The sequence below is a fragment of the Oryx dammah genome, unplaced genomic scaffold (genome assembly GCF_014754425.2).
Source record: "Oryx dammah isolate SB20612 unplaced genomic scaffold, SCBI_Odam_1.1 HiC_scaffold_29, whole genome shotgun sequence".
NCBI lineage: Eukaryota > Metazoa > Chordata > Mammalia > Artiodactyla > Bovidae > Oryx > Oryx dammah.
In genome coordinates, this window is record NW_024070213.1 from 41,522,972 (window position 1) to 41,540,667 (window position 17,696).

Below are 17,696 nucleotides of genomic sequence, written 5' to 3' on the forward strand. Positions count from 1 at the left end.
AAGCAGTAGCCGCAAAGGAGGAGACTAAGGTAGATAATCAGAGTAACAAAATGAATTTGATACAGAATTTAGGAGAGGAATTTAAGAAGTATTTTTTTGTGACATATTTAAGAAGGAAGAATAAAATGGCATAGTGGGTGATGGGGAACAACAGTCACATTGATATTGTTGAGAACCTAATTTATGAAATAGAAAAATAACTTTAGAAATGCTATTAAAAGACAAATCAAAATCATATATTATGAAATTAATTAGAGATAAGAGACTTGTTGGTGAGAGCTAAGAGAGCCAAAATCCTTGTCATAGTTAATTGAGAAAGAACACTTAGAACAGAGGGACAAAGAATAATCAAACAATAAGCCAAAGTTCCCCACATCTTCATATTTCAGTTGCTAGGCACAAATATTGAAAGGATTGACATAACCTGGGTAAATTTCTGAAATCTAAACTTTTACAAAACCCCAGAATTCTCCCAAGTATCAAAATAGAAGAAAGGAGGAAAAAAAGATTTCCTGAAAGGGAAAGAGACTCAGATTGGCTTCATACTTTTAATCTGCATCAGTAAATAATATTAGATGACATGGAGAAATGTCTAAAATTTAGAGTTCCTGGGGGAATTAATTGTGATTATAAAATTCTGTATCCATTTCTACTATAACATTCATCAAATGCAGTGAAGCATAAATAACTAGACAATAAGAACAGAAAAAAATTTTCAAATTCTTTTATTTCCCATCTATGATATTGTGAAATAAAATTGGAATATTACCTGAATTGTTTCCAGATATCTGTTGTAGCTTGACTAATACTTTGAACTTTCTAGCAGAGTTGGGCATTTAAGCTAGTATAGATCACTTGCACAGAAGGACAGAGTGTACAAAGGGAGTAGTCTGTGACTTATATCCAAGCTGTGTGTGGCTGTACCAAATATCTGCTTAAGGTCTGGGAGGGAGGTGGAAGTGTAACTTCTTTAATTTCCTCATCAATATAAAATCATGTGCCACATTTGAAGGATTAAAAAATTGTTTTGAAATACTGAAAACATCAAAAAGATACAAAGAATATTAGGACACCATTGTGTCTACCTCCCAGTTAAAAAAAATATTAGCTACCCAGATGAATGTTCATTTTTCCCATAGAGACATAACCAATTTTTTGTATTTGGGGATTCTGGGAGGATGACAGCAATGGTAGAATAGTTTCTTAATCTTGTATGACTTTCCCATAAAAACAGAACATATAGGAAAATCCCAGATCTATGAACATTGACGAGAAAATTAGTTGACCTTGTTTCTCTCTACAAACCCTCACGTACCAGTGGTTTGGGAATAGACCACTAAGAGTTCCAAGACCTGTGTATTAATTTCTACTTAAGAAGAAGGAAGCCATGGAATTTCAAATGAATGTGAGAATCAAAAAATAGCCAATCACTGGAAAGTCTGGAGGACCATTTAAGAATACCAGCTGAAACTGGGAGGTGTTTTGTGCATAGTGATAGAAGAAATTAACAGTATTAAAAATAAATAATTATTAATTATTTTTATTTTAATAATTTAAATAATAGATAAATAATTACAAAGTGAAATCAATAAAATACAGATTTGATGCAAAAAATCATTGTCATAGTCAAATGGGAAATTTGGTCAGAAAAAAGAACATAAAGGTAAAATATTAGAAGTGAACAGTTTAAGTAGCTACATTAAGATTTTTAGTTGGAGTTTCAATGTCAAACTCTCAAAAATTAATAGAGTGAATATACAGAGAAGTAGAAGGATATAGTAGACCTGAAAATCATGGTGAACCAATTCAACATAATAAAGATTTATAGTTTTGTCACAAGGCAAATTCCTATTCAAGTTCCCACAGACTGTAAACACGAAGACACTGAAACATACCCAGGAACGTAAAACAAGGTGCAAGAAATTTGTCGTCTAAAGGTATTGAATAGAGATAGTGAAGGACTGGGAAGCCTGGTGTGCTGCAGTCCATGGGGTCACAGAGTCAGAAATGACTTAGTGACTAAACAACGAAGGTATTGAAATCATACAGAGTCTGTTCCCTTATCATTGTGAAATTATGTTAGAGATCAATATCAAAAGATAGTTGAAAATGACACACACATTTTCAAGTGCAATGTGACATTTACCAAGAGAAATTTTTGACTTAGCCATCGAAAACCACCAAGTTTTAAATCTGACCCACTTTATACACTCAACATTACTGTTCTCCATCATAGGGGACCTTTCTGGACAACAGGAATGGGCCTTTAATGTTTTTTTCCTTCTGATTGGATTTGGAAATGGGGATCCTTGACAGGACTTGGGAAAAGGAGGGGACTAAAGTCTGGGTATATTCTCCCCTGACTCGAGTTCCTATGTGTAGGTGCTGGCTCTCCATGAAAATCCGAGCTTGTGGGTGATAGGAGCTGCTGTGTTGCCACTAGCCTGGGTTATTCCACTATCTCTTGTGATCCCCCTCATCCAAAACTTTGTAAATAGTCTGCTTGTAAATTAACTCCTTAAATTAATCTAACTTGAGTGGGCCATCTGTTTCCTGAAAACCCTTTCTGATACAGTAGATGAGCTTAGGGTTTTTGCCTTTGTAGAGAGTAAGAAATTAGAAGATGTACTGGTTTTGATTAAGAAAAAATACAGTACAGAAAATATACTGTTACAGAAAAACATATGAATTACCAAGTTGAAAAAATAGCAAAATTTTAAAATTTATGTATTATATAAAAATGTATAATAGAGACAATGGGTTTATATATATTTGATAATTTACTGTTCATTAGTATTGTGTCGGTTAAATTTCCTCAGTGAGATCACTGTGATTATTTAGAAGAATGCTGTTTTCTTAGAGCTATGGCACAATATTTAGGGATGAAATGTCATGACATATTAACTAACACAAAAGAGACAGCAAAAGAAAAAGGTATGTGCATGTGTAAGAAGAGACAAAGCAAATATGTCAAAATGTTAATAATTGGTTAAGATATACGGTATCTTTGTTAAGATATATGAGTATTCACTGTTACTATTCTTGCAACTCTTGTGGCTTTGAAATTTTCAAAATAAAAAGTTAAGGGAAAATATTCAACATAACAAAAGATAAATACTTATATGGATAAAGATCTTTAAACTAATGAGAAACATACTATACCAACATTTGAACAAGCAGATCACCAAAGGAGATATACAAAAGGTCCTTAAAGAAAGTGATACTTGACTGAATAATAAAGAAATGCAAATATAAATGAACTGTCAGTGTTAATCCAAAAAAAGTAGTTAAGATTCAAAAAAGTAATGCCCAGTGCTGATGTAGATGTAGCAGATTGAATATGCAGCACAGCATGGTGCCTCCTATTAAATAAGTCTAATGAAAGAATAAGTGAATATGGTTGTATGTACAAATCATGTTCATTGCAACATTGTAGCAAGGCCCATTTACATGTCCATCAGTTAGGGTTTGGTTTTACATGCAGAATATTATTTAACTATTAAGCACAGAAGTTAATATATTGATATGGAGTGATATCCCTGATTGTTACAATAAAAAGTGGGTTAGAGAAAAATACACATAATACTACCTCATTTAGAGTAAAATATCTCCATGTTATGGGCATAATTTATGTATACCAATATTATATGGGTTTTGAAAATAACTTATACACACACACATATATATACACACCAATATTATATGGTTGGGAGAGTATCAGAAAAGATAGGAAAATTATGGGCAAGTAGAACTTTTGTATTCTGTTTTTTTAATTACAGATTTTATTTTGTACTAGCATTTACATTCTTTTTGTACCTTTCTATTTTAAAGAAATAAAGATCATATAATTGAAAATACAACTAATTTTATTTCATTTTAAAAGATTTTGCAATAATTTTTAAAAATTATATAATATAGTGTTACTGAGTTGCAAAAAAATCTGTTAAGAAACTCATTTTGCTCTTGTGTATTCCATTTTCAGAGCAGTGGAAAGAGCTCAGTGCTAGAAAGCCTAGTGGGGAGGGACCTGCTTCCCAGAGGCACTGGTATTGTCACCCGGAGACCTCTCATTCTGCAGCTAGTCCATGTTTCGCCTGAAGATAAACGAAAAACGACAGGAGAAGAAAATGGTAAATTTTAGAATTGGAAAAATTATTTAAAATTCCTTCATTTTTGGTCAATCTTAAAAAGATATGAGTTAATTAGAAATTAGTGGCTGTAGCCAAGTCAGAAGTCCTATAAAGAAAGTGATACATGTCTTTTCTCATGTAAAAAGAGAGTGATTTTTTTTTTTTTTTTTTTTTTTTTTGAGGACCGTGAGTCAACTTTTTTGAAAGAATCTTTTCGGTAATGTAGTTCAGTAAACCTGTTAACACTGTTTAGTGGAGGATCTAGTGAGATACTTAATAAACAAGAATCAGTTATTTTTAAAAGTTTTTGTGTCTTTTGGAATGTTTTAAACCTTTTTCCTAGTGTTTAAAGCAATGTTTTTTTCACTTTGTGTTAGAATTTATTTTAGATTCTAGCTTAAAATATTTTAAATAAAAGTAAAATGATTCAGCTTTTCAGCATAACAGTGTTATCTCACCTTCACTTTTCTGTCTTGCCATGTGCCTGTGAATTTTGACTCTTTGGCCCTTCGATCCAAGATAAATATTATTTGTAGAAAGAATTTTTTGAAAAAAAATTATTATTATTTTTGCCACACTGCACAGCATGTGCAATCTTATTTAGTTCCCTGACCAGGGAGGGATCCAACCTGTATCCCCTGCAGTGGAAGCATAGAGTCTTTTTAACCACGGGACTGCCAGGAAAGTCCCTAATTATTATTATTATTGTTACTATGCTTATTTTGCTAAGACTTACCTATAGCATGTATTACTTTGATTCTTTAGATTCCTCCCTCACCCAAATAGTAAATGTGGAGTATCAGGATAAGAAGACATGCATCATCCTTTCTTCTTTGGTTACACTGAAAATATTTTAAGAAATGCTCTCTTTATCAACATATTTAAGTTTGCTTATTCAATATGTGCCCTATTATATACTGTACATTTACATTAGTGAAGTTTGGAATGTTTGATGAGAGTAATATATTTGATCTTCAGTGTTTGGCTCAGACTCTCTCTTATTTGTGTGTTAGTTGTGTCATGTCCAACTCTTTGTGACCCCATGGACTGTAGCCCACCAGGCTCCTCTGTCTGTGGGATTCTCCAGGCAAGAATACTGGAGTGGGTTGCCATTCCCTTCTCCAGGGAATCTTCCCAACCCAGGGGTTGAACCCTGGTCTCCCATATTGTGGGCAGCTTCTTTTACCGTCTGAGCCAACAGGGAAGCCATCTGTCTTACTTAAAAAAGTCTGTAAAATGTTCTAGTTATTAAATTACATTTGCAGCAGAGTACTACGATTGTTTCTCATTCTGCAAGAGATCTGTTTTAAATGCAATTTCATTGCTGCTGCTGCTAAGTCGGTTCAGTTGTGTCCGACTGTGAGACCCCATAGATGGCAGCCCACCCGGCTCCTCTGTCCCTGGGGTTCTCCAGGCAAGAATACTGGAGTGGGTTGCCATTTCCTTCTCCAATGCATGAAAGTGAGAAGTGAAAATGAAGTCGCTCAGTTGTGTCTGACTCTTTGCGACCCCATGGACTGTAGGCTACCAGGCCCCTTTGTCCATGGGATTTTCCAGGCAAGAGTACTGGAGTGGGGTGCCATTGCCTTCTCCAGCAGTTTCATTAGTTTGATGCAGTGAAGTTACTTTAATTTATGTATCTTATCTTTTCCTTCACTTACTGGGTGGTGATAGCTTGATTTTTATTTTAAAGGGATTTAAAAAAAGACATGTCATGAGCATCTACAAGGACTATAGAAAGTTAATCACTAAAGCAGATTAATGAAGTTGTAGATGTTACAAGTAATATTTTTGGATAGGATGCCAGAGGATATGTAAAAGTCATTTGATTATATTAGGTAGGTATGTTATTTATCACTTTGCATTTCTGTAATATTTCTTTATTATTGAAATTCTGAACCTTGAATTAAATCATTTTGGGCTAATTTGTGGTCCAATTTCAAATGTATAGAATAATTATTCAAAAATTTCAATCTTGCTAATATCATCAAATTTACCAAATACTTTAAACTAAAACTTCAAGAAACTGTATGATGATGTCTATTTCTTTTAACTCTTAATTTTTTTCAGTCATCTTGGAAAGGGCAGATGATATCTTTTCTCTCAGAGTACGTGGGCAGTATTTCTAGAAAGAGTGTACATTTCACAACTGTAGGTAGAGGTGTCAGTTCTTGTTATCTGTTTGTATTGTTCACTTTGTTTTGTTGATGTCTCTTATTGGTGGTGGTAGGTCAGTAAATCTGCATATCTTTACCTATATATATATATTTTTTTTTCCCCCAAGCTTAGTGCTTATTTTTTATATTAAAAAACATAATACTTAAAATGACAACTTAGCCACCCAGAACACAAAATAGGTTTTGTAAATTTTGAGTACTAAATATCCTGTATCTTATTAATAATTAGGATAGTTCTTTACCTTATCATTAAAGCCTGTTTATCCTCAGGATAAACAATTCTACCTTATCACAAATCACTCTATTCTAGAGGAAATTAGAAACAATGAAGCAAGAGACAGCCAGAAAAGTATGAACTACTTGGCAGCCTGGCAACCATAGAGGAGAAAGGGGAGGAAAACAGGAGAATTTCAAAAAAGAAAAAATTAGTCTCTAACCATTTTTTATAGGGATTTGTAGTCTATACATAAATGGCTTTATTATGTAACAAAGACCTAAGTTACCATTAATAGGTAAGTTTAAGAGCAGTGGATTCTAACATAACATGGATAGGTCCATCAAAACTGGTTAAACTCTTATAAAATATTTACATATTTACCATGTATAATTTAATTATCAGAAAAATTTATTTAACATGAGATCATTCTGCCAACTACATAATATAATTTAGGTGTCAATATATAGATTTATAGTATTTCTCATCTTGCTCCCCACTTCTGCCAATGTAAAAGAATTTTCTGATAAAATCTTATTAAAAACAAAAACTGTTTTCAAGTGGTTTAGTTTGAGCTTTGAACTTCATGATGACCTTTCATTTATGTCCTCAGATCTCCTTTTAGACTAAATCCAAAAGTGGCATGCTGACTGAATAGCAAAACTGTTTTTGTTAAATTTATTATATATTTCAAAGAAAATAAACCCCTATTAAGTTCAGTCTTAGCAATTACGGTAGTGCTTTCATATTTACTTACAAGGTTTTATTACTTTCAAGATTATTTGATATGTTTTGTAGATTTTTTTTATTAGGTAATTTATCTTTTCCTGTAGTTATCAGATAGCAAATTTCTGAATAGTAAATTAGTTTCAATCCACTTATATTAGAATTAGAAACCAGAGGTGATAAAATTAATGTAATGGAAAAAAATAATAAATTATGACACTCAAATACTTCATTTATGCCATTTAAAACATTATATACATCCCTCTAATTATAACTAATTGTAATGGAAAATTTACAGTTGTAAATTTGGAATAAATGCATTTGAAATGTGCATTTGAAATGTGTTCAGGTTCTTGCACATTTGATTTTTTAGAAAGGTTTGAAATATTAGGGATAAGCACTAAACTTCTCACTCTGCTATTTCTCTTTGACTACAGAGCCTGCTACATGGAAAAACTCAAGACACCTTTCTAAAGGTTTCCTTTATCCATTTGTTTTTGGCCCTTCTTTTCCTATTATGCCTGCATGTGTGCTTTTGTACTCTTACAGGCTGTGTGCATTTTTTTTTTCTTCCATTTTTATTTGCTTATCCACATTGATTGATTGCAGGTGTTAGTGGTTCTTGTTACCTTTTGGCATTGCATCACAATGCAGGCTTTTTTTGGTGAATGTAATTTATTTTATTTTTATTTTAAAAAAACATGCTTGTGAAGCCAGACCTCTTTTATATGATAAGGTAAATTAAATATAGTACTTGCCTCTGAGTTCTGTTCACTTAGATTATTCCAATCCTCCAATGAGACTTCTTGGAAGAAGGTACTAAGCTTCAAGTGGGTGAGCATTTTATTTGCAAAAAGGATCCAGTTTTGTTACCTTTACCCATCAAAGAAACTGCTCCACCTTTTCCTCTGTAAATATTTACTTGAATATCTTAGAGTCATTTTATTTTGATATCAGGTGGCTGATATATGTTAGTCATTAAGACATTTAAAACTGTGAATTTGACAAAAGCAGAATAGCTGTGCTTGGAGAAGGTGAAGTTAATTTTTCTACATTCTAGCTTGTCTGGAAAAATTAGAGCAAAATTTGCTCTCCAAGTCTTAGGCCACTCAAAACAGTACCTAAAATGAATAATTTTTTCCTTTTTTTAGCAAGTGCAAGAGGAACAGACCTATTATTGGAAACTACTGGCGAGTAGCAATTCCATACAGTGTACATGCCAGGTTCCCCTAACCTCCCACCCCTTGCCATTTCACTTCTTTCCTACCTTCAATTCCAAGGGAAAACATAATCTTGTTCCTGGGGGAAGAAAATCACCTGAAAATGCATACAGAATACCTTCATGCTACTGAGAGCTCTTTAAAGTAACAGCAAATTGTGACTTTATGGGTTGCCAACAGTAAACTGAATTAAAATGAAAAATGAGAAAACAGAACAAAAAGTTAGCTATTTTGTTGGCATATTGCACATTTTTACCTTGAGTTATGTATGTAAGTCTACAATATATGCTTTTTGCATTATTATTCAGTATGATTCATAAGTGTTGTTTTGGCCATTAGCTTGAGTATTTTCATCAGATAAAATTGCTTTTATATGTAAGATATTTAAAAATAAAGTATACAGTATATGTATGGCTGAGTCCCTTTTCTGTTCACCTGAAAACATCACAACATTGTTAATTGGCTGAACCCTAATACAAAATAAAAAGTTCAAAAAAGACAGGTCCCAGGTTAGATGAAAATGAACAATTAAATGTAATCTAATACTTAATTGTCCATTGCTCTAAATTATACTAACTACAGAATGAGGGACTGTTGAACTACATATGGAGGATTCTTGGAAGAAACAATTTTAACTGAACACATAATGGATTAGAAGGAGTTATTCATTTTATAGAATTGTAGTGAATCATTTAATATATGGGTTAAGGTCTTTTTAAAATAACTTTATATCTACTTGCTCAAATAAAAAGTTTTAGATACCAAAAAAAATAAAGTATACATATTTTATTATAATATGAGGAGAGGTGAACAGTTTTATTAGTTAAAAACCAGATTTCAAATATGTTAGCTTAGAGTTAGTGGCAAAGTAGGAACAAATAATATTGTACTGTCTTTTTGAATTCCTAACTAATTTCCATAGTTTTCAATAAGTGAAATTTCTCTTTTTTCCAGGGGTTGAAGCAGAAGAATGGGGTAAATTTCTTCACACCAAAAATAAGGTAATCATACAAAAATATGTTGAAGAAGTAACATGTTGAAAACATTTTTTTTTGGTACCGGTAACTGATAATTTAGTTTTCTTATGATTGGCAATGTAGCACTGTTATCTTGAAGCAGTTCTTATAAAATAAATCTTATCTTAGTAACATTTCTAACCATAGTAGTTTATTTGGAAAACATTTTAAACTGAGCCTTATTCTCTCTAATTTGTAGACTCTTAACTGTTCTAGGCTCAAGGAGCTTTGAAAACTCATATAAACTCTGACTCTTTGGCTCAGAATGATGTTTGCGTATATTAGAATTTGTTTATTAGTTCTCTGAAGCAGATCCATAGACATCCTTGAAATTTATCAAAGCTCTCTTAGGAACTTTTTATATCTTATTTTGAATACTTTTTTTGTTTCAATAATTTTTAGCTTTACACAGATTTTGATGAAATTCGACAAGAAATTGAAAATGAAACAGAAAGGATTTCAGGAAATAATAAGGTAGGCATCTTTTTAGAGCTGGAAAGTATAACCGTTAGTAAATTTATCATTAAGAGTATTCTGGTTTTTTAAACTAATGGAGTATTTTCTCAAATATATAAAAACTTCATATAAAACCACTTTTGTTTCTTAGAGCTTTCATATATAAACAGGTATTTCATTTAGATGTTTATTCTTGATCTTGTATATATCACTTTATTATATAGCTTTTCTATTTAATACTTTCTACAGTGTTATTTTTTTTCTGCTGGATTGATTATACTCTAACTCAAGAAGCAATATATAACTTACAAGATACATTTATTTTGAAGAGCTCTTTTTCTTACCTGAGTAAATCGAGATTTACTTAAGAAAGCAAAGAGAGGCAAAGCAAGGTGTTTTTTTTCTTTTCCCCAGTGAAAATGAAAAGTAATGTTAACAACTGAATTGTTTTTTAAGATTCTGAGAATTTAAATTAGAGGTCTCAGATACCATTATATGGTAAATGAGGCACATTTAAAGGAGGTACTATTACTGCCTTCTTTAAATGCTACTATTTTCTCTGTCTTCTTTCTTCATTCTTACTACCTTTCTGTTCCCTTCCCTTTGTGTTTTTACCTCCATTCTTGAATGGATACATTTAATTGTGCAACTGGCCTGAGCTGAGTACTAATATTAAAAAAACAGATTTATTGAGTCCTTTTATCTCCTGGATACTGTGTTGGAAAGGTTTTCCTGACCCAAAGGCATTTTTGGAGCCATGTTAATTTCTTTATGCCTATTCAAAATATTTGTCTCTGTTAGAGTGATTGACTAAGATTTATTATTGAACTCTGGGTAGGTTACCTTTTAGTTACTACTGCCCTATTTCCCTGATTTGGATTACTTGTTACTTATGTCTCACTCTGAATTCAAGAACCTCATAAATTTGGATACTGATACACTGTTCTTTTGTTCAGCACTGAGTCTATTAAACATATTTAAGAAATGTTATCTGCTGAGAATCAGGAGAAAAGAATGTGAAATAACAGGTAATAAATTGTGTATATTAATAGTATAAGGTTAGATAGGATTATAACCTATGGCAGGCTGCCTTATTTTCTATATGTTTCATTAGGTTTTGATTATTGAAATGTTTTAGAGATTATGGTTTAACATTTAAAAGCATCTAATATATAATACTTGAAATGAGGTTTTGCTTTAGCATTTTTATTTCATTGACATTTTAATGTGATTTTAATATAATATTATAAAATTTATTTTTAGGGAGTAAGCCCTGAACCAATTCATCTTAAGATTTTTTCACCCAACGTTGTCAATCTGACACTTGTGGACTTGCCAGGAATGACCAAGGTAAAGCTAGTTGTTGCTCATTGTGGATGTGGTCATGTTTGTTTTTACTTGAATGACGTCGTTTTTCCTTAACCTCATATGGATTGATCAGCCTTTTTTTTTTTGCAATTATCTTGATCTTTCAGCAACATTTGACAGAGTAGAGCCCCTTTTTCTCCTTGAAACACTTTTCTTTACTCAGCTTCTGGGACATCACACTCTAGAAGATTATTTCTGATCTTACCAACCACTCCTTCTCAGTCTCTCTTGCTGATTACTTATCTTCTCAATGTCTAAACGGTGAGTATCCCATAGCTCAATTTTTGGACCTCTTGTCAAGGGGGTTCACTTAACCTCTTGATGATTTCATCCAGTCTTATGACTTTAAATATGAGTATCTGTATGCTGACAACATTCAGATATTTCCAGACTTATATATTCATCTTGTATGTCTACTTGACATATACACGTCCAACCTTAAAACATGATGTGTCTAATACCAAATGCCTGATCTGTCCCTCAACCTGACTTGGTCTTTCTATAGTCTCCCCATCTCAATAAATGGCAACTCTGTTGTACCAGTTGCTTAGCCAAAAAGTTTGCAGTCATCTTTGACATTTCTTATCCTACACCATACTTTCCGTTCAGTTCAATTCAGCCGCTCAGTTGTGTCCGACTCTTTGAAACCCCATGAATTGAAGCATGCCAGGCCTCCCTGTCCATCACCAACTCCCAGAGTTCACTCAAACTCAAGTCCATCGAGTCGGTGATGCCATCCAGCCATCTCATCCTCTCTCGTCCCCTTCTCCTCCTGCCCCCAATCCCTCCCAGCATCAAAGTCTTTTCCAATGAGTCAACTCTTCGCATGAGGTGGCCAAAGTGCTGGAGTTTCAGCTTTAGCATCATTCCTTCCAAAGAACACCCAGGACTGATCTCCTTTAGAATGGACTAGTTGGATCTCCTTGCAGTCCATGGGACTCTCAAGAGTCTTCTCCAACACACAGTTCAAAAGCATCAGTTCTTCAGCGCTCAGCTTTCTTCACAGTCCAACTTTCACATCCATACATGACCACTGGAAAAACCATAGCCTTGACAAATGGACCTTTGTTGGCAAAGTTATCTCTCTGCTTTTGAATATGCTATCTAGGTTGGTCATAACTTTCCTTCCAAGGAGTAAGTGTCTCTTAATTTCATGGCTGCAGTCACCATCTGCAGTGATTTTGGAGCCCCCCAAAATAAAATCTGACACTATTTCCACTGTTTCCCCATCTTTTTCCCATGAAGTGATGGGACCAGATGCCATGATCTTAGTTTTCTGAATGTTGAGCTTTAAGCCAACTTTTTCACTCTCCTCTTTCACTTTCATCAAGAGACTCTTTAGTTCCTCTTCACTTTCTGCCATAACAGTGGTGTCATCTGCATATCTGAGGTTATTGATATTTCTCCCGGCAATCTTGATTCCAGCTTGTGCTTCTTCCAGCCCAGCGTTTCTCATGATGTACTCTGCATATAAGTTAAATAAGCAGGGTGACAATATACATCCTTGACGTACTCCTTTTTGTATTTGGAACCAGTCTGTTGTTCCATGTCCAGTTCTAACTGTTGCTTCCTGACCTGCATATAGGTTTCTCAAGAGGCAGGTCAGGTGGTCTGGTATTCCCATCTCTTTCAGAATTTTCCACCGTTCATGGTGATTCACACAAAGGTTTTGACATAGTCAATACCTGTTAGCAAATCCTGTTAGCTTTCCTTAACTTAAAATATGGGCATACGTTGTGAAATTTCAAATTTGGTTCCAGACCATCCCAGTAAATGAATATTGCAGTGAACTAAGTATCACGGTGAAACAAATATACAATTTTTTTTGTTTATCCAGTACATATAAAAGTTATGTTTATACTGTACAATTGACCTTTGAACGAGGGTTTGAACTACATGGGTCTCCTTATATGTGATATGTGAATTTTTTTTAATAAATATATTGGAAAAATTTTTGAAGATTTGTAACAAGTTGAAAAAACTTGCAGACAACTACATAGCCTAGAACAACTGAAAAAGATTAATAAAAATTAATAAACAAATCTAGTGTAAAAAGTTAAAATTTATCAAAACCTACACACATAGACATAGACTGTACATGGTGCTTTAAGTAGAAAGGAATGTAAGTAAATGTGAAGATGCAGTATTTAATCATAACTGCATAAGATTGGCTGTAATACATACTGTACTAATGTAATAATTTCACAACCACCTGCTATTCCTGTTGCACTGAGCTCAAGTGTTGTTGAGTATCCCAAAATGTTGTGTGGCACAAATCATTTCTGAGTAGTTCATCGCTCCAGTAAATTGCATATCACAGTAAAATGTGATCTCTTGAGGTTCTTGCATTTTTTCCATCATGTTTAGTATGTTACTGTAAAGTGCTCACCTAGAGCCAGATATCCTGGAGTCTGAAGTCAAGTGGTCCTTAGGAAGAAGCATCACTAAGAACAAAGCTAGTGGAGGTGATGGAATTCCAGTTGAGCTATTACAAATCATAAAAGATGATTCTGTGATGCTGTGATATTGTGCTGCACTAAATATGCCAGCAAATTTGGAAAACTCAGCAGTGGCCACAGGACTGGAAAAAGTTAGTTTCCATTCCAATCCCAAAGAAAGGCAATGTCAAAGAAAGCTCAAACTACTGCATAATTGCAGTCATCTCACATGCTAGTAAAGTAATGCTCAAAATTCTCCAAGCCAGGCTTCAACAATACGTAAACCGTGAACTTCAAGATGTTCAAGCTGTATTTAGAAAAGGCAGAGGAACCAGAGATCAAATTGCCAACATCCATTGGATAATAGAAAGAAGCAAGAGTTCCAAAAAAACATCTACCTCTGCTTTATTGACTATGCCAAAGCCTTTGACTATGTGGATCACAATAAACTGGAAAATTCTGAAAGAGATGGGAATACCAGACCACCTGACCTGCCTCCTGAGAAATTTGTGTGTAGGTCAAGAAGCGGTGAGAACCAGACATGGAACAATGGACTGGTTCCAAATAGGAAAAGGAGTACGTCAAGGCTGTATATTGTCACCCTGCTTATTTAACTTATATGCAGAGTACATCATGCGAAACGCTGGGCTGGAGGAAGCACAAGCTGGAATCAAGATTGCCAGGAGAAATATCAATAACCTCAGATATGCAGATGACACCACCCTTATGGCAGAAAGCGAAGAGGAACTGAAGAGCCTCTTGATGAAAGTGAGAAGGGAGTGAAAACACTGGCTTAAAACTCAACATTCAAAAAACTAAGATCATGGCTTCCAGTCCCATCACTTCATTGCAGATAGATGAGGAAAGAATGGAAACAGTGTCAGACTTTATTTTCTTGGTCTCCAAAATCACTGAAGATGGTGACTGCAGCTATGAGATTAAAAAATGCTTGTTCATTGGAAGAAAAGCTATGACCAACCTAGACAACATATAAAAAGCAGAGACATTACTATGCCGACAAAGGTCCGTCTAGTCAAAGCTCTGATTTTTCCAGTAGTCATGTATGGATGTGAGAGTTGGACTATAAAGAAAGCTGAGCACTGAAGAGTTGATTCTTTTGAACTGTGGTGTTGTAGAGGACTCTTGAGAGTCCCTTGGACTGCAAGGAGATCAAATCAGTCAATCCTAGAGGAAATCAGTCTTGAATATTCATTGGAAGTACTGATGCTGAAGCTGAAACTCCAATACATTGGCCACCTGATGCAAATAACTGACTCCTTGGAAAAGACCTTGATCCTGGGAACGATTGAAGGCTGGAGGAGAAAGGGACAACAGAGGGTACAATCATTGGATACCCTCACTGACTCGAAGGATGTAAGTTTGAGCAAGCTCTGGGAGTTGGTGATGGACAGGGAAACCTGGGGTGCTGCAGCCCATGAGGTCGCAACAAGTCGGACATGACTGAGTGACTGAACTGAACTGAACTGAGGTTCTTACATTTTTTCATCTTGTTTAGTGTAATACTGTAAACCCTGAATAACACCATGAGACCCATATGAAGTGCCACTAGTGATGTTGGAAGAGCTCCCAACAAGCAGAGAAAAGTCATGACATTACAAGAAGTTAAAATGCTTGATGTACTCTGTCTGTAGATTGAGGCCCGCAGCTTTGGTTGCCCACCATTTCAAGATGAATGAATCCAGCTTAAGAAGTATTGTAAAAAAGGAAATTCATGAAGGCAATGCTGCAGCTATGCCAGGAGGCATGAAAACCTTGCACTTTATGTTAAATGCCTTTTTATTGAAATTTGAGCTTTTATCTGGGTATAGGATTTCTATAGGAAATGCATATCTGTAGACTAACATGATTTGAGAAAAAACATATTCAATATATGAAAACTTAAAGCAACAGGAAGGTGAATGATCTAAAGCTGGATTATATATTGCCAGCAATGGATAGTTTGATAATCTTAGAAAGTTTTGCTTAAAAAAAGTCAAGTCAATAGTAGGCAGCAGATGAGGTCTCAGTTGCCATTAAGAAAATCATTAAGGTGAAAGGTTATCTGCCTGAATAGGTTTTTAATGTTAATGCAGATGAAAGTGCCCTATTCTTGAAAAAAAAATGCCACAAAGGACATTTATTAGTAAGGAAGAGAAGTAAACACCAAAATTCAAGGAAGGAAGGGATAGGCCAGCCCTACTATTCTGTGCAGTGCAGGGGGTTTATGATTGGCACTGCCCTTATCTATAAAGCTGCTAACCCTTGATCCTTGAAGGCAAAAGATTAAACACCAGCTGCCAGTCTTTTGATTGCTCAACAAGAAGGCCTGGACACAGATAACCCTTTTTCTGGATTGGTTCCATCAGTGCTTTGTCCGTGAAGTCAGGAAGTACCTTTCTAGTAATGGACTGACTTAAAGTTCTTTAGGTATACACACTGCTCCAGGGCACAGGTGTTGAAGTGGTCTACCTCCCCCTAACACAGTGTCCCTTATTCACCCTCTAAACCAGGGGGTCATATGGACCTTTAAGGCTCATTACATATGGAACTGTATGGAAAGGATTGTCATTCCTATGGAAGAGAACCCTGATAGAGAGAACATGAAAGTCTGGAAAGGATTACTATTGAAGATGTTACTGAAAAAGCCATGAAAGCTGTGAAGCCTGAAATAATAAATTCCTGCTGGAGAAAACTCTGTCCAGATGCTATATATGACTTCAGGATTTACAACAGAGCCAATCAAGGAAATCATAAAAGCGACTGTGGACACGACCAAAAAAGAAAAAGTGGGTTAGATGGGTGAAGGCTTTCAAGATATGGATCTCATAGAAATCCAGGAGCTAAAGTAGACACTACGTGAGAGGAATTAACAGAGGACAACTTGATGGAGATGAGTGCTTCTGAAACAGTGCCAGATGAGGGGTGTCCAACTCTTTTTGACCGTGTAGACTGTAGCCTGCCAGGCTCCTTTGTCCATAGGATACTTCAGGCAAGGATACTGGAGTGGGTTTCCATTCCCTGCTCCAGTGCATCTTCCTGACTGAGGGATCGAACCAGCGTCTCCAGCATTGCAAGCAGATCTTTAATGTTAAGCCACCTGAGAAGCTCAGATGATGGGAAAGAAGATTTAAAAGAAACTGTACCGGAAAACATAACAACATTAGGCACTTTGTGAGAAAAGTTACAGTTATTCAAAACTACTTTTGATTTGGTTGAAGAAGGAATGGAACCATACAGAAACATTTTTGGAGTGGAAAAAAAAAGTATCAAACAAATTATGATGTATTTCCATAAAGTTACACTGAGTGTGCCTACCTCTCCTGCCTCCCTTTCGGCCTCCTCCACTTCTGCCTCTGCTACTCCTGAGACAGCAAGACCAGCTCCTTCTCTTCTTCTTTTATCTACTTAATGTGAAGATGAGAGTGATCCACTTCCACTTAACAAGTAGCGAATAATCATGAGTTCGGTTTTATGTGTCTTGTGAAATCTAGTAACTATATGGGAAGAACTGTGTGTGTTTATGTCATCTGTGTCATCATTGCCTAAGTATTCATTATGTAGAACATCATGTACAAGACTTGTATTGAAGTGAATAGCCTCTCCTTACATAGGCATGTGCTTAGTCGCTCAGTTGCATCTGACTCTTTGCAACCCCATGGACTGTAGCCCGCCAGGCTCCTCTGTCCATGGGTATTCTCCAGGCAAGAATGCTAGAGTGGGTTGCTATGCCCTTCTCCAGGGGATTGTCTGAACCCAGGGATCAAACCAGGTCTCCTGCATTGCAGGTGGATTCTTTACTGTCTGAACCACCAGGAAAGCCCTACATAAGCATAAAGGAGTGATATTTTAATATAAAATAATGTTAGTTTTTTTTTTTTTTTTACTTTTGTAACTTTGCTTTCAAAGAATTATATTACTGTACAGTATGCCTTCACTTACAATTGGGAGAAA

The 17,696-nt window shown here is 35.0% G+C and overlaps 1 protein-coding gene across 1 annotated transcript in view; it reads left to right on the forward strand.

Annotated features, from left to right (window-relative positions):
• The window catches only part of LOC120858012 (dynamin-1-like protein), a 63,472-nt gene that overhangs the window by 24,719 nt on the left and 21,057 nt on the right, over nt 1-17,696 (forward strand). The window contains exons 2-6 of the mRNA XM_040233912.1: nt 3,983-4,130; nt 7,685-7,723; nt 9,422-9,468; nt 9,886-9,957; nt 11,203-11,289. Coding sequence (XP_040089846.1) covers nt 3,983-4,130; nt 7,685-7,723; nt 9,422-9,468; nt 9,886-9,957; nt 11,203-11,289 — 393 coding nt within the window. The remainder of the gene's footprint in view (nt 1-3,982; nt 4,131-7,684; nt 7,724-9,421; nt 9,469-9,885; nt 9,958-11,202; nt 11,290-17,696) is intronic.